At 45.3% G+C, this 23,908-nt stretch overlaps 1 protein-coding gene across 1 annotated transcript in view; it reads right to left on the bottom strand.

The window, feature by feature from the left end:
- CCDC14 (coiled-coil domain containing 14) overlaps positions 1–20,378 on the bottom strand; it is an 84,659-nt gene extending 64,281 nt beyond the window's left edge. The window contains exons 1-5 of the mRNA XM_030210436.1: positions 20,230–20,378; positions 16,553–16,608; positions 15,978–16,053; positions 2,477–2,549; positions 2,245–2,385 (exon numbers count right to left, since the gene is read on the bottom strand). Coding sequence (XP_030066296.1) covers positions 2,245–2,385; positions 2,477–2,549; positions 15,978–16,053; positions 16,553–16,608; positions 20,230–20,259 — 376 coding nt within the window. The 5' untranslated portion in view covers positions 20,260–20,378. The remainder of the gene's footprint in view (positions 1–2,244; positions 2,386–2,476; positions 2,550–15,977; positions 16,054–16,552; positions 16,609–20,229) is intronic.
- Positions 20,379–23,908: the final 3,530 nt, after the last annotated feature.

Raw genomic sequence — 23,908 nt, 5'->3', positions numbered from 1 at the left:
CCTACCAAAGGCAGTCTTCTTGCTTAGCCTAGATATCAAGTTTGTAATATCTGACAAACGAATGCAGAGAAGATCATTTTGTGGCCTGGAAAATATATCTTTTGGAACCACAGCTTTCAACTCCGCCAAAGACATAACCTGAAATCTGGTGGAATGGGCCCAAAAGGTCCTGAAGAACTGCCTTCCCCTGAAGAATGTAAGCAGACTCAGCAGCTGACAATACAAAGTACAATGGAAGACTCAGAAGTGGAATGCCCCCTGCAAGAATCCTGGAGTAGGATAAAAAGATATCCAACAACTGCAAAGAATTAGAGACTTCCAACTAAAAAAAAGCTGTACTCTGCAGATGCCCAGTTTAATGGAGAATCCAACATGAACCAGGAACAGAGGACTTCTGGAAGGCAGGAGAACTGCCTGGTTCAAATAAAAACAAAACGATAAGACCACCTTCAAGGAGGGAACCATCCTCAGGAAATGCATCAGAGGAGGACAAGAAAAGGTCCATGCAATATAGTGCTAGTTAACATTTATATATGATGTGGAATTCGGAACGATAAGAGAGATGATTAAAATTTGATACGAAACTATTCAAGGTTCTTAAAACACATGCGGACTGTGAAATATTGCAGGAAGACCTTAGGAAATTGGAAGACTGGGCGTGCAAATGGCAGATGAAATTTAATATGGACAAATGAAAGGAGATGCACATTGGAAAGAATACTCTGAATCATAATTACCTGATGCTAGGGTCCGCCGGGGGAGTGGGGGGTCAGCGCTCAAGAAAACGATCTAGGTGTCATTGTAGATAATACACTGAAATCTTTTTGCTCAGTGGGTGGCGGCAGCCAAAAAAGCAAACAGGATGCTAGAAATTATTAGGAAAGGGATGGTGAAATAAGACCAAAAATACTATAATGTCTTTGTATCGCTCCATGGTGCAACCACACCTTGATCACTGCATTCAGTTCCGGTCGCCATATCTCAAAAAAGATATAGCGGAATTAGAAAAGGTTCAAAGAAGAATGACCCAAAATGATAAAGGGGATGGAACTCCTCTCATATGAGGAAAGGCTAAACAAGAATATTGAAGCTGGTGCAGTTAAGTGAGATTGTGATGAATGTCTCAACATAATTTGGAGGAGCTCTGAGTAGCCTGTGGATGACTCATCAGCTGGAGTATGTGAAGTGACATTATGAGAATATATTGTTTGAAGTTTCTGGCAAGGGACATTAAAAGAAGGACAAAACCAACCTCTTCAAAAAAGGCATACTCCAACGACCCTATGTAAACCTCTTCAACCAGAAACACAGCATGACTAATGATCGCACTGGATAATACACAATCTTCATCCCTCTGACCCACCACATTTACCTCATTCGATTACTATACAACCTTGTATTTGTTATCAACCGACTGGGCAAACGCTTCTGACGGTACTATGTAAGCCACATTGAGCCTGCAAATAGGTGGGAAAATGTGGGGTACAAATGCAACAAATAAAATAAATTATACTTCAGATTGTCTCAGAGAGTGTTTAAGCTTATAAGTGTTTATGTCATTTGAGGTGGAGTGTAAAAACTCCAGGGATAGAGGGATTGTATTATTTTAGGAGTGAATGAGAGGAGTGCATAATAAGAGACTGTGAGAAGAAATTTTATCTGTTTAAAGAAATGTTTTGAACAACGTGAATTTTGCAAAGATAACATTAAATTCAATGGGGATATCATGAAAACCTCGACTGTGGCTAGGTATGTCTGCATCCAACTGAGAGCCCAAGTCCAAAATGACCACAGGCCATGAAAAGAGAAAGAACAAAAGTGCCAAACACAATCAAAAAATGGGGAAAGGAGGAAGAGGGAGAGAAAATAACAATCCTCCTTACCACTCACAGCACGATGCAGGAAGGCACAAAAATATTTTTAGATATTATTGGGCTAGTCACTCTGCACCGTCATAAGAGTCGAGTCTTGTCAGCTTCATGTAGAAGGGGAGAAAAAAAGGACTGAGGGCCCCATGTGAATCGAGCTGATAAGAAAGCACTCGCGCATGTGCAGTGTGGGCCTATCAAAGGCTTCTTAAAAGGTATATGAACACTGGGTAGTGTCTGCACCAGGGCTCCGTCTGGAGCCAGGACATCACCCATCTGTAAGAATATTCTCCTTTTCTTAAGTAGAAAGGTAAACTTTTGTAAACAGTATTAAATACAAGCTTTATGATTATATACCAACTTAAAACGTTTTTACCTGTTTCTTTATGTATGTGCATAGCAGGGACATTTTTTCTCTGTACTCTTTTTTTCAAGACACTTCCTCTGCCTGCCGTTGACTTTGAACAGTTTTTGTTAGGAACTGTTCTTCTTAGATTTGGATGCATAGTTATAGTATCTATAGTAAAAAGATTGGTACAAAAGGATTAAAAAAAAAATAAGAAACTAAAATAAATGACTAAGAATGGTAAGGAACTAAACTCACATACCTCGGACATCATTAGTCAAAATATCCTGTAATAAAGCTGCACAACGATCAAGTCCTTTATGAATGCTTGTAACCTGCAGATATAGTAAATTGCTGAATAAGAAACAGAAAACAAAAAGCAAGTACTGACAAACTGCAGATTCTGGTCATCACTGTGTATCATGACTAATGACTTTACCTTTTCAGTACTGCAACAGTATAGTGAATGATACATACCTGTAGCAGGTGTTCTCCGAGGACAGCAGGCTGATTGTTCTCACGACTGGGTGACGTCCGCGGCAGCCCCCACCAACCGGAAAAAGCTTCGCGGGCGGTCCGCACGCAGGGCACGCCCACCGCGCATGCGCGGCCATCTTCCCGCCCGTGCGCGACCGTTCCCGCCAGTTGAATGACAAGCAAAAGATGAAAACGCAACTCCAAAGGGGAGGAGGGAGGGTAGGTGAGAACAATCAGCCTGCTGTCCTCGGAGAACACCTGCTACAGGTATGTATCATTCACTTTCTCAGAGGACAAGCAGGCTGCTTGTTCTCACGACTGGGGTATCCCTAGCTCTCAGGCTCACTCAAAACAAGAACCCAGGTCAATTGAACCTCGCAACGGCGAGGGTACAACAGAAAATTGACCTACGAAGAACAACTAACTGAGAGTGCAGCCTGACCAGAATAAATTCGGGTCCTGGAGGGTGGAGTTGGATTTACACCCCAAACAGATTCTGCAGCACCGACTGCCCGAACCGACTGTCGTGTCGGGTATCCTGCTGGAGGCAGTAATGTGATGTGAATGTGTGGACAGATGACCACGTCGCAGCCTTGCAAATCTCTTCAATAGTGGCTGACTTCAAGTGGGCCACTGATGCTGCCATGGCTCTAACACTATGAGCCGTGACATGACCTTCAAGAGCCAGCCCAGCCTGGGCGTAAGTGAAGGAAATGCAATCTGCTAGCCAATTGGAGATGGTGCGTTTCCCGACAGCGACCCCCTTCCTTTTGGGGGTCGAAGGAAATAAACAATTGGGCGGACTGTCTGTGGGGCTGTGTCCGCTCCAAGTAGAAGGCCAATGCTCTCTTGCAGTCCAATGTGTGCAACTGACGTTCAGCAGGGTGGGTATGCGGCCTGGGGAAGAATGTTGGCAAGACAATTGACTGGTTAAGATGGAACTCCGACACCACCTTCGGCAGGAACTTTGGGTGGGTGCGGAGCACTACTCTGTTGTGATGAAATTTGGTATATGGAGCATGAGCTACTAGGGCTTGAAGCTCACTGACTCTACGAGCTGAAGTAACTGCCACCAAGAAAATGACCTTCCAGGTCAAGTACTTCAGATGGCAGGTATTCAGTGGCTCAAAAGGAGGTTTCATCAGCTGGGTGAGGACGACGTTGAGATCCCATGACACTGTAGGAGGCTTGATAGGGGGCCTTGACAAGAGCAAGCCTCTCATAAATCGGACGACTAAAGGCTCTCCAGAGATGGCTTTACCCTCTACACGATGATGGTAAGCACTAATCGCACTAAGGTGATTCCTTACTGAGTTGGTCTTGAGGCCAGACTCTGATAAGTGCAGAAGGTATTCAAGCAGGTTCTGTGTAGGACAAGAACGAGGTTCTAGGGCCTTGCTCTCACACAAAACGACAAACCTCCTCCACTTGAAAAAGTAACTCTTTTTAGTGGATTCCTTCCTAGAGGCAAGCAAGACACGGGAGACACCCTCAGACAGACCCAACGCAGTGAAGTCTACGCCCTCAACATCCAGGCCGTGAGAGCCAGGGACTGAAGGTTGGGGTGCAGCAACGCTCCGTCGTTCTGCGAGATGAGAGTCGGAAAACACTCCAATCTCCACGGTTCTTCTGAGGACAACTCCAGAAGAAGAGGGAACCAGATCTGACGGGGCCAAAAGGGCGCTATCAGAATCATGGTGCCGTGGTCTTGCTTGAGCTTCAGTAAGGTCTTCCCCACCAAAGGTATGGGAGGATAAGCATACAGGAGGCCGGTCCCGCAATGGAGTAGAAAGGCATCCGACGCCAGTCTGCCGTGTGCCTGTAGTCTGGAACAGAACAGAGGCAGCTTGTGGTTGGTCTGAGAGGCGAAAAGGTCCACCGAGGGGGTGCCCCACTCTCGGAAGATCTTGCGTACCACTCTGGAATGAAGCGACCACTCGTGCGGTTGCATGACTCTGCTCAGTCTGTCGGCCAGACTGTTGTTTACACCTGCCAGGTATGTGGCTTGGAGGAGCATGCCGAACTGGCAAGCCCAACGCCACATGCCGACGGCTTCCTGACACAAGGGGCGAGATCCGGTGCCCCCCTGCTTGTTGGTGTAATACATTGCAACCTGATTGTCTGTCCGAATTTGAATAATTTGGTAGGACAGCCGGTCTCTGAAAGCCTTCAGTGCGTTCCAGATCGCTCGGAGCTCCAGGAGGTTGATCTGCAGATCCTTTTCCTGGAGGGACCACAGACCCTGGGTGTGAAGCCCATCGACATGAGCTACCCACCCCAGGCGAGATGCATCCGTCGTCAGCACTTTCGTGGGCTGCGGAATTTGGAATGGACGTCCCAGGGTCAAATTGGTCCGGATGGTCCACCAGAGCAGTGAAGTGCGGCAACTGGTGGAGAGGCGGATGACATCTTCTAGATTCCCGGTGGCCTGAAACCACTGGGAAGCTAGGGTCCATTGAGCAGATCTCATGTGAAGACGAGCCATGGGAGTCACATGAACTGTGGTTCATCGGTGCCAGAAGTCTCAACATCTGCCGAGCTGTGACCTGCTGAGACGCTCTGGTCTGCGAAGCCAGGGACCGGAGGTTGTTGGCCCTCGCTTCGGGAAGGAAGGCCTGAGCCGTCTGGGTATTCAGCAGAGCTCCTATGAATTCCAGAGACTGTGTTGGCTGGAGATGGGACTTTGGGTAATTTATCACAAACCCCAGCAGCTCCAGAAGTTGAATAGTGCACTGCATAGACCGGAGGGCTCCTGCCTCCGAGGTGCTCTTGCCCAGCGGTATCCCTCGAACTCCGTGCCCTCTTGAGAGCAGAATCCACGACCGCCGAGTCATGGGGCAATTGGGGCCGCATTAACTCTGGGTCCGAGTGGATTCTGTACTGGGACTCTGTTTTCTTGGGGATGATGGGATTAGATAGCGGTCTCATCCAGTTCCGAAGCAGTGTCTCCTTGAGGACATTGTGCAACGGCACTGTGGAGGACTCTCTAGGTGGTGATGGATAGTCGAGGACCTCGAGCATCTCAGCCCTCGGCTCATCCACAGAGACCACGGGGAAGGGAATGCAAATAGACATATCCCTTACAAAGGAGGCAAGAGCTTCCTCTCTGGTGAAGGCGTGGGGTCCGAGGGAAGACCCGCAGACTCCTCTGAGGAGAAATATCTGGGGTCCTCCTCTTCCCCCCACGAGGCCTCTTCCTCGGTATCGGACATAAGCTCATGTAGCTGAGTCCTTAACCGGGCCCGGCTCGACGTCGAGGCACCGAGGCCTCGGTGTCGTCGAGCGGTGGACTCCCGCGCCGGCGGGGACGAAGCTCCCTCCATCGACGGGGACTCCACCTGCGTGGCGGTCGAGACCGGCGCCGCAAGCGGCGGCGGTGTCAACAGCCTCGGCACCGGGCTAGAGCTCGCCGGCGCCACAGTCAACGGCGCCGAGGGCGCAAGCACCCCCGGCGCCGGCACAGCCTGGCGCATCAGCCCTTCCAGGATCCCCGGAAGGATGGCTCGGAGGCATTCGTCCAGGCCCGCTGCCGGGAAAGACGGGGGGGCCGGTAGAGGTGTCGGTGCCGGAAGCTGCTCGGGTCCAGGAGACTGCACCGAAGTGCTGGGACCCTGACGCGTCGGTACCTCCACAACCGAAGGGGATCTCTTCTCCCGACGCGGATGCTTCGGCGTCGACTCCTCGCCGGTACCGAGCACCGAAGGCGACCGATGACGGAGCTTCTTAGATTTCTTGCGGTGCCCGTCATCGGTGCCAGGTGGAATAGAGGAGGAGGAGGTCGATCCCCCTCGGTCCCGAGGAACCGGGTCAGACAGGGTTCGGTCCCGAGGGCCATGGGCCGAGGGAGTGACCGGGGCCGATTGCCCACGCGGCCTCTCACCCCTACCCTCACCGGAGGACCAGCGGGCCGACGGGACCTGTGCTCCTGGGGTCGATGCCATCGGTGCCGATTTCTCGGGCCTCGATACCGGTACCGAAGAACCGGCCGTCGATACCGATGCCGTCGAGGTCGACGTCGAGGGGCCGGCGCAAGTTCCAAAAAGACGGTCCCGAAGAACTTGCCTCGCAACTTGAGTCCGTTTCCGGAGACCAAGACACAAAGAACACGACTTGATATTGTGCTCCGGCCCGAGGCACCAAGCGTGGGTGTCGGTCTGCGAGATAGGCCAACCGCACCGACCACACTTCTTAAATCCACTCGGGACCTTCGAGGACATCGACGGAAAAATCGCGTCGGCGAAGTTAAAGTCGTCGATGGTGGCGGTAAATCACACCTCGAAAAATAATCGACCGCACAGCCACAAGGCCGCAACGCGACGCCCCCGCTAGAAACGAGGGAAAATAAAGCGCGTGCTCTCTTTTTTTTTTGAAGAGGAAAAAAGAAAAACTGGAGCGCGCGGCAACAGAAACAAAAAATAAACGAATTCGCGAAGAACGCGACGGTTTTCCGGGGCTGACTAAGAGAGAGCGGCAATAGCACGACTCTCTCCAGGCGTGGAAAAGAAAGGACTGGCGGGAACGGTCGCGCACGGGCGGGAAGACGGCCGCGTATGCTCGGTGGGCGTGCCCTGCGTGCGGACCGCCCACGAAGCTTTTTCCGGTTAGTGGGGGCTGCCGCGGACGTCACCCAGTCGTGAGAACAAGCAGCCTGCTTGTCCTCGGAGAAACATTTGTTTCAATTAAGGTGCAATTTATTCATAACTGTTATTTTCTTTCCTTGAGTCCTATTAGAACAGTTCAGACATGCAGTTCTGACCTCTGCTTACCAGCAGATGGAAGTAGAGATGCAGCAACCTGGAAATTTCCACTATGCTCCTGCCAAAGCAGAAATAGGTCCATTTTGCCACACTCTTAACCCCACTGAAAACCACTGCAGCTTAACTCCACTGTTTCTTGAATTTCCTGAAACATATACAGACACAGCAATAAGTAGACAGAGCTTAAGGGAGAACGTTTATGCTAGAGCCTTCCAGAGCAGGTTGACTGGTCTAGTAGGACTCAAGGACTTTTTGTCCCTACTAAACCAGTTCAGACAAGCGGGATGTACCAAAGCACTGCCCCAATGAGCAGGGGAAGGCAAAAGCCGACCAAAGGCAGGAATTGCTTCTGGCAGTAACATCAAATCTTGTAGTGTTTCACAAAATATGGAGAAAATGTAACGTCGGATTTCTTTCAGACAAGTGAATTCTGGGAAGATGACCAACACATTGGCTCCTCCTGTTCTACTTGAAAGCTAAAGTACTTTGGGCTGTTTCCTTAGCCTTTTGAGTGCCTTTTTTTTTTTTTTGAGTGGTTTCTGGAACCTTTATTTTTTTACCGAACTGTGACACATTGCATGTGATTTGGATGTTGTGGTCTATTTTGGGGGGGAGTGTTCTTTTTCTCCTTTTTTTTTAAATTTGCATTTCAATTTTACAACAAAGATATAAATCTTTAACAAGAAATCCAAATTGTAGACAAAGAAATCAGAATATACATTTGAAACCAAAAAGAAAGAAAATAAAATAAACTTAAGCTCAGTCCATATTAGGAGATCCAAGGATAGTAAATCCATGGAAAGATGGATATTGCCAAAGAAATAATAAGTAAAAAAAAGGCAATTGGTAAGAAATCCTCTCTTCATTTAACTAGACCTGAAATTAAAACAATAATCCTAAACAATCAAATACTGGAAGGTCAGATAGAGGTTACACCCTTTTCCCTAAAAAAAAAAAAAAAAAAAAAATCTCAACTGAGAAGGTTCATAAAAGATATATTGAACATTCTGATAGATTTCATTACAAATGTTATATTACCTAAGCTGGAAAGTGGTTCCTAATCCAATAACAGAGGAACACAACTCCAAAACTTTCTTCTGCCTAGATTGCGTCCATTTAGAGACATCCGGAAACACCTACACTTTTCCACCCATAAATGAAGTATCAGAAGTCTTAGAACAGTCTCTATCCTGATGGAAAAACAAAAAGACACCAATAGTGTAGCCCCAGTAGTCACAGTTCTCTTTGAAATCTGATAGCTCAAATATATCCAAAATATTTAAATCTGCAAGGACTTCAGAAGATCAGTAGAAGCCACATAGAAAATCCTTTGCAAAAGCGGCATTGCTGTTTCCAGAAACTTTAGAATTGTTTGTAAGAAGGTATAAAATAACTCTCTCGCTGAAGTCATCAGATTTTGAGGAAAATTAAAAAAAAAAAAAAAAAAATCACAGAAGGAACCTTTGCATATTTTCCAAGTTTTCTACTTTCCTTAATAATGTGCCTTATCTTGTAGCAACAAAGTTTGTAAGGATTTTAAGTCAATAGCAACTTAACTCCAAATCTATCAATTTAGTTGAAGAAGCTATAGAAAGCAGAAATAAATGAGGAGCAAACTTGGTGTAAACTCACAATGGCCTTCCAGAGTGTGTCCAGGGTTACTGTCTGGGACTTCACCAGTGGCTTCAGAGGAGGCACAGACACCGAAGAAGCAGACGGAACCTCTGCTTCTGATGGTGATGCTCCGAATCCCATCTCCTCTGTCACCGTCGGATTCCCAACCACCATCTCCCCAGAAAGCAGTGAAGATGACCTCACAGGCACCACAGCTTTCAGAATGCCACCCGGAGTCAGCCTCTCAATGTTATCCTATGTCCTTCCATTGAGGTTGAAGGGGGGCAGACTCAGGACTAATGTCAGGAAGTATTTTTTCACGGAGAGGGTGGTGGATATGTGGAATGCCCTCCCGCAGGAGGTGGTGATGAAAATGGTAATGGAATTCAAACATGCGTGGGATAAATGGTTCCGTGGAATCTTAGCGGAACATGGGTGGCAACGTCAGTAATTGGAAACAAAACGGGAGCTGGGCAGACTTCTACGGTCTACGCCCTGATCCTGACTGAATAGACAGGGATGGGCTGGAGTGTAAATTTTAAGGGCCTTTGATGTTAGCTTCAGAACTTAGTACAAGAACAGTAACTGAGCAGATTTCTACAGTCTGTGCCCTGAGAAAGACAAGGACAGATCAAACTCGGGTATACATATAAAGTATCACATACCATGTAAAATGAGTTTATCTTGTTGGGCAGACTGGATGGACCGTACAGGTCTTTATCTGCCGTCATTTACTATGTTACCAGTGGGGAACAGACCTGCTTAGGTGCTACCGGGAATTGGGGGAGTTCTAGGTCCTCCCGGGCTCAGCGAAAGTTCTCTTTCTAAGCCCGGGGGGGTGTTCCCCTGCTCCAGCAAACACCTTGTATAGAAGAGGAGACCGCGAAAGATGTAATGGTGGTCTGTTGTGTACTACCAGGAACCGGAGGGGAAGGAGGAACCCCTCTCAGATTCCCCCTGCGTTTAGGCATGTCAACGATGAATGATAATGAATCAAGAACAAGATTAACCCGGGAGCTCCTGGAGATGTGTCTTACTCAGATGCCATCTTGGCTTTTTCTCCTTTTTAACAGGAGGAGGGTTTTTTTTTTTTTGATTGCTCTTTTTTCTAGACCTTTTAGCATAAAGCCAATGATAATTAAAACTGGTATCTATATATGAGTTGCCTGGCTAATGTGCTGCTTTGTAACTGCCAGGGTTTGTTTTAGGAGCTTTAAGGCCTGCTTGATAAAATATTTTTGTGATTCGTGGTTTACCCAGTACAATCCATCTCACTCGGAGGTTATATGCAAACTATATTTTTTAGTATATGCCCACCATCTAAACTGATTACATTGTCAAGATAAACTGGTTACAGAAAAACAAGTTTTCAGACACAGCTTTAGAGAACCGTCAAACATGTATCAGAGGCTGTCCAGGTATAAGGTGAAATTAGTTCTTACCTGCTAATTTTCACACAATGAATAGTTATGCTCTGGAACTTGTTGCCAGAGGATGTAGTAACAGTGGTTAGCATATCTGGGTTTAAAAAAAGGTTTGGACAAGTTCCTGGAGGAAAGATACATAGTCTGCTGTTGAGACAGACAAGGGGAAAGCCACTGCTTGCCCTGGGATTGGTAGCATGTAATGTTGCTACTATACAAGTTTGATATATGAATATGATTAATCGATAAGATCGGGTTTATTCTTGGAAACGCTCATGAGCCATACATCTTCAATCCAAAAAAAGTTACTTTTGAAGACAGCTCGAGCAGTTCTGTAGAGGAGCTCAGAGAGGGTCATGTTCATTCCTCTAGATCAGAACGCAACTATTCCTCTTCTTCTCAGTCCCGGGATTTTTTAGGATCTCGTCCCCGAGGACAGGGCAAGTTCAAGGATTGCTCATATCCAAACACGATTCAGCCTCCCAATTATTCGGAAGCGAGAGAACCCCGGCATCAGACACGCTTGCAATATCGCCGGAAGAGGCAGTGATCAATATTTCCTCCCATGTGTTGACACCTATGCAATTGAGTCAGGGATTATCTTTTGTCCCTACCCCACGGTGGAATGCTTTTTCCACTCAAGAAAGTTTGAAATATTTTTCGAACGTTACATTTAAAGTTTTATTTTTTTCAGAATATCCTTCTGTGACTCAAGGTCCTCGGTCCCGTATTAGACCTCCATCGAAATGGGTTCCTCCAGGACCAGTTGACCCGGTGATCTACACTTTCCAACAACTAGTCCTGCAGGATCTCCAAGTTGATGTTCCTTCATTCCTCATCATAACCTCTCACGTAGCGAACAACAGGCTATCAGAGAACTTCGTCAACATCCTGATATCATCAAGCCGGAAGATAAGGAAGGTTGAATTGTGGTTATGGATAAACACTGGTACGTTTCTGAAATTGCTTCACAATTGGCCAATATGGCTTTTTTATCAGCCTACTGACATGGATCCCACTTTGGAAGTAAAGAAAGTAGAAAGTAGTGGATGAATTGATCCAACACGGCGTAGAGCGACAATTTTTTGACGTCACAAGAAAGTCACTAGTGTCGCTTATCCTATTACGCCAGTATTATACACTTTACTGAAAATCCACAAGAATCTACAAATTCACCTAGTATGGTGAATACCTGGGAGACCTATCATGTCATCCAAAGGTTCGTTGCTTGAACCCTTGTCTATCTATGTGGATACTTTTCTACGCCCGCTGGTCCAGTTAATCCCATCTTATCTCAGGGATTCCACCGACGATGATTCATTCAATTAGAAACCCTGGATTTGAGTGGCTCTGAGTGCCTCTTAGTGACAGCTGATACAGTGGGGGAAATAAGTATTTGATCCCTTGCTGATTTTGTAAGTTTGCCCACTGACAAAGACATGAGCAGCCCATAATTGAAGGGTAGGTTATTGGTAACAGTGAGAGATAGCACATCACAAATTAAATCCGGAAAATCACATTGTGGAAAGTATATGAATTTATTTGCATTCTGCAGAGGGAAATAAGTATTTGATCCCCCACCAACCAGTAAGAGATCTGGCCCCTACAGACCAGGTAGATGCTCCAAATCAACTCGTTACCTGCATGACAGACAGCTGTCGGCAATGGTCACCTGTATGAAAGACACCTGTCCACAGACTCAGTGAATCAGTCAGACTCTAACCTCTACAAAATGGCCAAGAGCAAGGAGCTGTCTAAGGATGTCAGGGACAAGATCATACACCTGCACAAGGCTGGAATGGGCTACAAAACCATCAGTAAGACGCTGGGCGAGAAGGAGACAACTGTTGGTGCCATAGTAAGAAAATGGAAGAAGTACAAAATGACTGTCAATCGACAAAGATCTGGGGCTCCACGCAAAATCTCACCTCGTGGGGTATCCTTGATCATGAGGAAGGTTAGAAATCAGCCTACAACTACAAGGGGGGAACTTGTCAATGATCTCAAGGCAGCTGGGACCACTGTCACCACGAAAACCATTGGTAACACATTACGACATAACGGATTGCAATCCTGCAGTGCCCGCAAGGTCCCCCTGCTCCGGAAGGCACATGTGACGGCCCGTCTGAAGTTTGCCAGTGAACACCTGGATGATGCCGAGAGTGATTGGGAGAAGGTGCTGTGGTCAGATGAGACAAAAATTGAGCTCTTTGGCATGAACTCAACTCGCCGTGTTTGGAGGAAGAGAAATGCTGCCTATGACCCAAAGAACACCGTCCCCACTGTCAAGCATGGAGGTGGAAATGTTATGTTTTGGGGGTGTTTCTCTGCTAAGGGCACAGGACTACTTCACCGCATCAATGGGAGAATGGATGGGGCCATGTACCGTACAATTCTGAGTGACAACCTCCTTCCCTCCGCCAGGGCCTTAAAAATGGGTCGTGGCTGGGTCTTCCAGCACGACAATGACCCAAAACATACAGCCAAGGCAACAAAGGAGTGGCTCAGGAAGAAGCACATTAGGGTCATGGAGTGGCCTAGCCAGTCACCAGACCTTAATCCCATTGAAAACTTATGGAGGGAGCTGAAGCTGCGAGTTGCCAAGCGACAGCCCAGAACTCTTAATGATTTAGAGATGATCTGCAAAGAGGAGTGGACCAAAATTCCTCCTGACATGTGTGCAAACCTCATCATCAACTACAGAAGACGTCTGACCGCTGTGCTTGCCAACAAGGGTTTTGCCACCAAGTATTAGGTCTTGTTTGCCAGAGGGATCAAATACTTATTTCCCTCTGCAGAATGCAAATAAATTCATATACTTTCCACAATGTGATTTTCCGGATTTAATTTGTGATGTGCTATCTCTCACTGTTACCAATAACCTACCCTTCAATTATGGGCTGCTCATGTCTTTGTCAGTGGGCAAACTTACAAAATCAGCAAGGGATCAAATACTTATTTCCCCCACTGTATAGAGGCACTCTATATCAACATACCACAGGAAAGCAGCTTGGAAGTGATTCATGAGGCTTTGGAAACACAGCGCCAGTCCCGTGACCCACCTTCATCATTTTTGATTGACCTATTACGTTTGATTATAACAAAAAATTCCTTTATGTTTCAGGACAAATATTTTTTCCAAATCAAAGGTACCGCCATGGTGCTACTGTTGCTCCAGATGTGGCCAACCTTTATGTAGGAGAATTCTAAAAGAAATTTCTGCCTTAATCTCCTTTTCAGTCCCAGATTATTTTCCGGAAATGTTTTATTGATGATGTTTTTCTGTTATGTAAAGGAGATGCTTGTAGTGTACAGTTTTTTTTTTTTGAGTGGTTGAATAGTTGTGATATTAATCTTAAATTTAGTTTTCAATATCACAGCCACCGCATCTCCTTCTTGGATTTGTGGATATCACTGGCTCAAATGGGGTTTAATTTCACGGTGTTCCGTAAACTCACTGATTGGAACACATTGCTGCATTTCCAAAGTGGCCACCCAAATAAGCTACGGGACACCATCCCAGTGGGTCAATTTTTGAGACTCAAACGTATCTGCTCCTCTACAAATGAATTCAAACACCAGGCAGAGCATATGAAAGCTCGATTTTTACAACGCGGATATCTCGAGAAGATTCTCAAGAGAGCCTACAAGAGGGCTCGGTGGGCTACCCACGATTATTTACTGCTACCCACTTCCAAGATGCAGTCAGAACGTATAACGTGTTTTACCTTATTCTCCCCATGTGAAGTTGGTAAGAACATTCATTTTGAAACACTGGCATGTTTTGGGTTTACATCCCTCTTTGCAACTCCCGCCTATGTTTGCCTTCCGTAGGGTTAAGAATTTAAAAGAACTTGTTGCACCTTCTTTTTTAGCCCCAGATCCATCAACACTCCTGTTCCATCCACAAGGGGCCACTTCCCATGTACCAAATGCAGCGTGTGCACTCTCTCCTTCTCTGGAACTTCTTTGACGTTGAACGGCTGTCTGATCCATTTGAAGACATGTACCAACTGTGACTCCATGCGTGTAGTTTATGCCATCTGGTGCCCGTGTCGGCTGTTATATGTGGGCAAAACTTTGCGCCCTGTGAAGGCACTCATTTTGGAGCACAAGAGCAGTTTACAATGTCAAGATCTAGCTGCCCCTTTGTTTGAACACTGTCTAACATCTTTTTACCCAACTCACCTTTGTCATATTGGAACAAATTTCACAGCATCCAAGAAGTGGTGATTTAGACGCACGTTTGCATTTCAAGGAACGACACTGGATCCATCACTTTGCCACCGTGGAGCATATTGGTCTAAACAGATCCTTTGATGCATGGATTGGACAGTTTTGTTTCATGCAAGGTCTACTTCAGTTTTTGTTTACTCCTCATGTACCTTTTTCATTTTGTTCATATATACATATTTTTTTCAAAATATTTTTTGGCATCACAACTGAGGTTTTCTTAGTTTTTCCTTTTGACACACAAATTGCCTTCACATGGCTAATTTGCATATCCAACTTGGGCGTCTTGACATGATGTGTGCGCACCCGCTTGTACAATGTTGGTGTCTTTGTGACTGTTTGAACTTCGCAGCAAATTTATGTAAGCAGAGAGATTTTTTTCTAAAAACTTTTTTTTTTTTCAGTTATTTGGAACAGTTTTTGAGCAATGATGGCAGTTTTGCAGTGAAGTTGTGTTATATTTTTTGGAAAGTTTGTGTCATAACAGATTTTGATGTATTTGTCTCAGTGTTGCAGTATTCAGCGCCCAGATTGCTATTGCCCCGGATGCAGGCTCCACGGAACCGAAACGCCTTGTTCCCTATTCAGTGGGCATCGAGAACTAGATTGATGTTTCTCCAGCATTGTGCTGGTGCGATGTGAAATCGCCTTTCAGGTAAATAAGAGGGCTGCTGTTTCTTGTCTTGTTTTCTGTTTTCCCATACAATTTTCCTTTTAATTGAAGTTTAAATAAAATTGAAATCAGTATATTCTCTAATTTTAATTTCAAAAGTTTAAAAATCCAAAAAATGCATTCCAGCTCAATCTTAGTCCATGGGACTTCATTTGAGGGGGCTGCGAAGAGCAGGGAGCCTGAAGTGCCTCTGTCATAGAGAGGGGAGTACCTTTTGAGGTTTTTGCCTCTTAACTTTCCCTTGTCTTCTTCATTCCTCCCGATTAGTTCTCTTCAGGATCTCCCACCCCCCACCATGCCCCTCAGATGGAAGGCCGCTCAGGGGTTCTTCTTGGGAGCTGCCATTTAGCTTACAAACAGGTAGGGGAATGACAGTGCTGAAGCCCAAGTGCCAATTCTCCCTCCCCCCATTTCTGGTCAGAGGTCTTGTCTGGACTGGTTTAGTAGGATAATAAGGAAATCAGTTTATATTATCTGCTCTGATAACAAAAATGAAAGAATAACCCGAACATTGCAGTTCCACTGCTGTGAATGCATCCTTTGATACTTAATTTTTCTTGTATACACAGACATTTGTCTTGTTACCTGATCTTCAGAGTCAGTGGAATAGAGAGAGTAGCCAGAATCCACAGAAGAAGTAGAAATCTTTCTTACAGCAGCCCTAAAATAAAGATTAACGCATTCATTAAACATGCATAGAAAAAAATACAGAATATGATGACAGAAAGCTCATACAGACTACCTGCACAAATTTGGTCCAGGTGCAGGTGTCACCTTTAAAACTCAAATGGACGACCAGTTCTCCATCTGGGCCCAGGAGCTACTTGATGGTTTTTGGCTACGCAAAATGCTTGTTACCATCTGCTAGAGACAGAGAATACAAAGGAGCTATAGCTGCACGGTGCCTTTCACAGTGGAGAGCTTGCAACTCAGTCTCTTGTCACCATCTGCTGGTTGACAAGCATAACCCATATGTGGGCTGATCTGGTCAGGACGAAATGTCAAGCAGCAAAAAGCATCTCCTGCTTTCACTTGTCTTTGACCATTATGTACTCTGATGTCAAACAGACATTCTAATACCTTTCCTGGGTTTGATAATTATAATTTTAGATAATTACTTCTTTAAATTGTTTGAATAGCACAATTAAATAAACTCATACCTTTTTTTCCCAATGGTTAATTTAGCGGGTCCTGTTAGCCTTCCAGAAGATAGAACCTATAAAATATATTTAAAAATCTTTATATTATAACAATATCAAAATACGCTACCATCATCAATCTCTAGATCTTATTTCTTTGTAAGAAAAACTGTTCTGTGATCTATTTTTATTGCACAAATATATTTGAACTCTCAAAAGTTAAATCACAAATGTTTTAAGCGTACCTTGTTAAAATTATAGTGACCTGGGGGAGGGGGGTAGGAAGAGTAAATCTTTCCTTTCCTTGAACACAAACATTTCACACATAAGCAAACTTATCCACTCTTCCAATTTGGATAAAATTTAATTATGAATAACTTCTGGCTGACTAAATTCTCTCTTTGTATTAGTTGCTCACAAAAAATATTGCCTTATTTTCTGTCTTAACCTTGCTCTTTCTAAAACTGCTTAAGAAAAAACAACTTGGCCTGTTACTTGGTATTAGCCAGGACTAGGATCAGGATCACAGCAGGGGTCTCTAGCCAAGACATCCAAACATATAGGCTACCACCATTTTGTAAAATTTAAGGGTCCAAGCATATTGTGTCACTTATAATTCCATTTACCTCTAAGCCTTGCTTTCCCTATATGGTCTTCCTGTGAGGAAGAATGGGGTAACCGCTAGTGCTAGAGAAAACAAAAACAAAACATTCTTCCCTAGCTTGGGTCCAGACACACTGACTCTGCTAATAAGGAACCTGATACAACTCCTCTGTGCTTGGCCAGTTTATTATGGAAGAACAAAGCAGAATCAAAATCATAACTTAGGTAGATAAGACACACAAACTTTCACTTGCACAATTAAAAAGTGTATGTATCTGAATTGTAAAACAAAAAAAGGTCTAACTTATGATACCAAATAAGCACCCTTGCCTGGTATCTCTCCCCCAGATTTCAGCAAATATCTGTCAATATAGTATAAAACACATCAAGTGGGAGCAGAATACCATGAAAATCCTCTTACATTAAAGCTTAGAAAAGCCGGCAAGGCACGGGAACCTCAGAGAGCACAGGAATGCATCCAGTCCTCTGAAGGAATCATATGACCTCACCTTAAAAATCATTTTTAAAGTGCCATGCATTTTTTATGGTAAGTTTACATTCTGCTGGAAACAACGTGATATGGCTATCAAAACAAAAAAATATATATTACTGCCCTTGATTTCAGCATCTCTGGAAAGAGCATAAGTCAACTGTAGTCAAGCAGGAAATGAAAACAGCAGCTGACAGCATTCAATATATCCAAATAACTATTACTAGTACAGAACTCTCTACTAGAGAATGGCATGGAGACAGGGACAAAGTTTGTCCATGTGGGCTTTGTCTCTGTATCATTCACTACTGAGCATTCCTGCTACCAGCATGTCTTCTGAGAGGGCATTTTCTATTGAGGACTGTGGAAGAAAGGATAGCTGGACTTAACCCCGAGATTGCTGATTTAAAAAATCCTACCAGTGCTTCATACGGCATATTTCTCCCCTGCTAGGGCACAGAGTGGATTGTATGTGTACCCTGGATATTTTAACAGAATGGATTAAAGATTCTTGGGTTAAAATGGTGGGGGGGGGGGGGGGTTCTAAAGTTGCTCATTGTTATTATTGGGGGGGGGGGTATCTCTCTCCAATTTTTATTTTAGGATACTTGTGATTTATAAAACAGTTGCACAAAATATTGTTCCTTTTTATACTTTAATAAAAAGATTTAAATATGAAATCATAAGGGTTCGAGGCTTATGCAGATAAGAACCGAGCGCAAAGGGCCAAAGCCGGTGCCTGTGGTGATGGAGGAAAGTACAGGGCCAAACTTTGGGTCCTGTTTACTTAGGTACACTAGCGTTTTTAATACACCTACAATTAGAACACACACTAACCGTGTATGCACATGGTTAACACGCGTTAAAAACACTAATGTGGCTTAGAAAACAGGACCCTTTGTCCCCATGTCATTTTCTACTCTCTACTAAAAATATAGCTTCTGAAATAAAACATACCATAATCTAAATGGGATCTCAATATGTTGCTTTGTGGAAAATGAAGAAAAAAATATAAAAACTACTGTTCTAACCTCAGGAGTGGAGTAGCAGCCTAGTGGTTAGCGCAGCGGACTTTGATCCTGGGGAACTGGGTTTGATCCCCACTGCAGCTCTGTGACTCTGGGCAAGTCACCTAACCCTCCATTGCTATGTATATACTATGTAAACCGCTTTGAAAGTAGATGCAAAAATGCCAGAAAGGCGGTATATGAAGTCCCATTCTCTTTCAATTATTGCTTTAAGGGGTCCTTTTACTAAGCCACGCAAGCGTCTACACGCACCCAATGCACGCCAAAATGGAGTTACTGCACAGCTACCGCATAGTTCTTGCAGTATTTTCATTTTTGGCGCGCATCCAATAAAGAATTTTTCTTTTCGGACACGTGTAGGTCATTATTACTACTACAAATCATTTCTATAGCGCTACTAGATGTACACAGCGCTGTACACTTGAATATGAAGAGACATTACCGCCCAGTTACCACGCGAGTCTTTACCGCTAGGTCAATGGCTGGCAGTAAGGTCTCAGACCAAAAAAGGACGAACAGCCATTTTGATTTTTGCCGCACGTCCATTTTCGGCAAAAATTTTAAAAAGCCCTTTTTTACAGGCACGCTGAAAAATGGATCGGTGCGTGCCCAAAACCCACGCCTACACTACCGCAAGCCATTTTTCAGCACACCTTAGTAAAAGGACCCCAAAGTATCTCATGGAAAAGGTTAAAAAAAAATTGACAGTTGAGAACCTTAACTCCTATTGCAACCCTTCTCCAGCAAGTTTCCCCCTCATAACAAATGGTTTTACTCACGATACATGTGCATTTAAAAAGCAATAAACTGGGTGGTGATAATTGAAAGGATCTGAGACTGAATTTAAAGTTATATCTAGCCAAGAATGACAAGGAGTCAGACTCTACACATCACCCCAGGTAGTTATCGCAATTTCAGGCGTGAATCCTTCAAGACCCTTTACTACTACTTATCATTTCTATAGCGCTACCGGACGCACGCAGCGCTTCACTTGAACACTACTACTACTACTACTACTAACTAGCATTTCTAAAGCGCTACTAGGGTTACGCAGCGCTGTACAATTTAAACATAGGCCAGTCCCTGCTCAAAGAGTTTACAATCTAAAAGACAAGAGAACAATATCTAAAGACAAGTGAACAATCTAGAGGACGAGTGAACAGATAATCTGATAGGGTGGATAGATTGGAGAACACGGAGAGACAGTCCCTGCTCGATAGAGCTTACAATCTAATTATGACAGACAGACAGAACAAGTAAGGGATAAGGGTTAGGCCAGACAGGACATATCAGGGATAGGGGACAGTTAGTACTGTTTAATATATTTTATCATTTTTTTCACGTCACAATAAATGATGGGTGGGCGGAAAACAAGTTTGCGAATACGATACACATACACTTCTTTGGAGTGTCACAACACAAAATAAAACTTAAGTCATTTAACTGTAGACGCCAAACCAGAAGATAGATGAATAAACGTCCCCAGAAGAACTGCAAACATTCAACCCTCACCCTGACTGACGGTCCCTTCAAACTCGGCGACCCCCCCCCCCCCCCCCGAAAATTATTTCCCCTACCTTATGCGATCTGACTCCTTGCTTCGCCATTGGGCTACCTAACCATACCTGTCGTGCCGTACGACCGTCAGAAATCTGACGCCCAACGACAACACTAAACGAAATAAGAACGACGGATACTTGTTTTATGATGAGCCGCGCGCGCGCAGTGAGCGGGAGTCGCACGCCGGAAACATCCTTTGTTTCCTAATTGGCGGCACTCTGAGCGCGAGAAAGGGAGGGCGGAACGAGAGCCGGAAGCAGCAGGGCGCGCGCGAGGGAAACGGTGGCCAATGGCTGAGGTGTGGAGGGGGTGTGTCACGAGCGGAGCGGTATTATCGTCGGGGATCATATTTTACTTGAGTTGCATTAAGGAGATGAGACTAGTTGTCTGCTTGGCCAAGTTTCATAGATATTCCTTTGAGCTCACCTTATCACTCTCAGATGTCGGCGACCTCATTATGGTCTTCTCTTTACACCGTAATTATATTTTGTTGTTGTTATTACCGTTTTATAAATTATCTTGCTGTATTTCTTTTTGGACTTTAATCTCTAGTAACAAGATGTGTAGGTGAGAAGGCTATTTTATAAAGGCACTCCCAATGGTGTCATGAACTTTAATTCATAGTAAACCCACTATAGTCAGGACCACCCCCCCCCCCCCCCCCCCCCACCAACACACACACACACAAGAAATCCTGGTAAAGTGCTTTTAAAATTATTCCATCTGTTCATAACTGACAGTTTGCTTACCTTAATAGTGGACTGTCTGAATATTGCTACATTTTGCAGGAAGGGGATGGGTCCCACAGCTCTGCCTGCATGCAAATGGAGACAGGTGCAGGGCCGCCGAGAAGGGGGGGGGGGCGGGGGGACAAAATCCCCCAGGCCCGTGCCGCAGTTCCACCCGCCTGCCCTCGGCTCCGTCAACCTTCCGCTACCAGGCCAGGTCCCCTCCAAATCACAGCACCTCATCACCTCGCTCTGTGTGAAAGCGCAGCAGTGGCAGTCTGCAGATCGCATCCCTTCGGGCCTTCCCGCCCTTGTCTTGACGTAACTTCTGCCAGGGAGGGACACAGGGAGGGAAGGCCCAAAGGGACATGATCTGCAGACTGCCGCTGCTGCGCTTTCACATGGAGCGAGGTGAGGCGCTGTGATTTGAATTCAGGGGGCCTGGCCCGGTAGTGGACAGAGGGGGGTGACGATGACCTCGGGGGGGGGGGGGCGGTGGGAGCAGGGGCAGGGCCCCAGGGGCAGCTCAGTCTCTCGGCGGCCCTGGACAGGTGTATGGGAGTATTTCCACACACTTTGAGGGGACTAATTCACTGAAGGTAATATGGTTCAAACCAGTAGCAGAGCTAGATAACCGATTACATCAAAGTGGATGGTCCAAAAATATCATGTCTGCTACCACTGCCCTCTCCCAAAGCAAAACCAAAATTTAAATTCTGCCTCCCCTCCCAGCGCCCCCTCTCCCTCCCCTCTACCCAAAGTAAATGAAGTACCTGGGCTGGCAGGGATCCCCAAGTACCACCAGCAGAAAACCTCCTTCCCACCAAACAAGCTTACTTCTTGGGAGGCCACCAATACTGTCCCTGAATGGCTTCTGTCAGACGCCAGCCTCCACCTATGCTCAATTTCGCGCATGAGTGAAAACTGAGCATGCGCACGGTGGAGGGGCCTGCGGCTGGCAGCACAGCTTGGGGACAGTGTTGGCGGCTGCCCAAGAAGTAGCGCTTTAGAAATGTCAAGTAGTAGTAGTAAGTAAGCTCGTTTAGCGGGAAAGAGGTTTTTGGCTGGCAGAGCTTGAGGATCCCCGCCAGCCACACTAAGGGAGATGAAATCTGACTATGCTGCTAGGTGAAACTATGCCTACATACTGTATGGAGAGAGCTGAATCAGAAAGAAGGAATTGAAAACCTGCTCCACATGGGATTAGGGGAGAGGCAGATTGGTGGCATGTTGGGAATTCACTGAGGCTTCAATGCTCTAAAATAAACATGAGCTCCGTACTAGCGCCCGCATTTACCTGCACAGAACGTTTAAGAGGGGTCTAGCATGGGAAACAGCGAGCGTGTCAGGCACTAGCGCAGATAGTATGCAAATGTAGTCAAGCTCATGTAAATGAGGGCATTTTGTATTCCTCCCTAATGCTCAGCAAAGAATGCCAGAAACAAAACTGCCGTACCATCGCAGAAAATAATGCCAGGTCAGAGTAGGCGTCAGGGTGTTGGAAGAAAGGATTTCTCATGCTTCTTTCATGATTTTTTTTTCTGTAAAATCTGCTGGTTTTGATTGCTTTTGGAAGCAGAAGGAAGCCTGTACAAGCCCTTAAGTGCTGGTCATGAGAAACAGCAGAACCCAAACAAAAGCACACATTGGCATCTGTTTCCTGCATCTAAATTTAAAGCATCCATGCTAAAAAGAAAAATTAAAAATGGCCAGTGAAAGCACACATTGGCATCTGTTTCTTGCATCTAAATATAAGCTTCCAAGCTAAAAAAAAATTAAAAATACTTATATTTAGGCCGCAGAAAACAGACACCCTTCTCTGGCCAGCTCTATCTCCTGGCTTCCTTCCACTTGACCTTGTCACTTCCTGGCTCCTCCACGATAGCCACTGCCTTCCTTTTTTTTACCAAGACCCTGCACCAAGCGTTTACCTTCTGTTTGAACTTTCCGCCTTTGGATCTTGCCAGAGCTGCAATATCCATCGGCCTCTCTTCCTCCTCCTTTTCTTCCCCCTTCCATTCCATGGGCTCCTCGCCCCACCCATTCTCCAGCTGATCCTCCTCCCCCTGATTAGTTCTGCGTAGAGGCTCCCCCTCCATTCCTGGACTCCAGATCGTGTCTTGGGTTTCACCTTTACCTGTCTTTCCCTTGGGCTCCATTGGGGCTGCAAGGATAGGAAGTCTTTGATTCTGTTGTAAGACCTCCTCAAGGACTTCTGGGAATCATAGTTTTTACCCTACCTCCAGCCCTCTGGGGAAAATGATCTATGCCTTCTCCTGACATGGTGGAACTCCTTGTGCTAAGAATCTGGGTTGTCCCCTCCTCTGGGCTTTATCTTCTCCTCTGCCAGTAACCCCCCCCCCCCATCTCTGTTCCCTTATCCCCTTCTTCACAATTGATACACGTTTTATAGATGCTGTTTACATCTAGTTAGAGCAGCCTGTTTAGTCTCAAGCTTTTAGAGAATGACACAGGGAAAAGGTTTGTCCCTTTCCCCACGGGCTCTGTCCCCACCCCATGTCATTCTCTAGTTAGAACCCTTGACTCACTCAGCCAAAATCAAGCTGGAGTCAGTCTGGTCAGCCTTGGAGGTTCTTCATAAGTTTTGTTTTACATTTGTTACAATTTGGGGGGAATTTCCACTCCTATAAATACTTCAACTGAACAAATTAGGATTCATGCCTCCAACATAATAGAGATGGAAATGCTCAGGTTAAGGATTTACAAGCTCAAGTATCTCAGAATAGAGTGGCTATCCATTAGAAGATTGAAAATATTGAGAATTCTAGAACATCTCCATCCAGAGCCTTTTTCATAAGTTTTTGAATGAGGTCAAGAGAGTGATTTACCTCTAATCTAAAAATTGTATTATATGCTTAAGGTACAGAAATCTGTACAGAGAACTGTGAGTTCTGCAGACAGTGGTTTCTGAGTATGGAATTCAGTACCAGAGAATGTGGTAAAAGCA

The sequence above is a fragment of the Microcaecilia unicolor genome, chromosome 7 (genome assembly GCF_901765095.1).
Source record: "Microcaecilia unicolor chromosome 7, aMicUni1.1, whole genome shotgun sequence".
Classification (NCBI taxonomy): domain Eukaryota; kingdom Metazoa; phylum Chordata; class Amphibia; order Gymnophiona; family Siphonopidae; genus Microcaecilia; species Microcaecilia unicolor.
The sequence above is the reverse complement of the archived record's forward strand: the minus strand, read 5'-3'. Positions and strand labels throughout refer to the sequence as shown.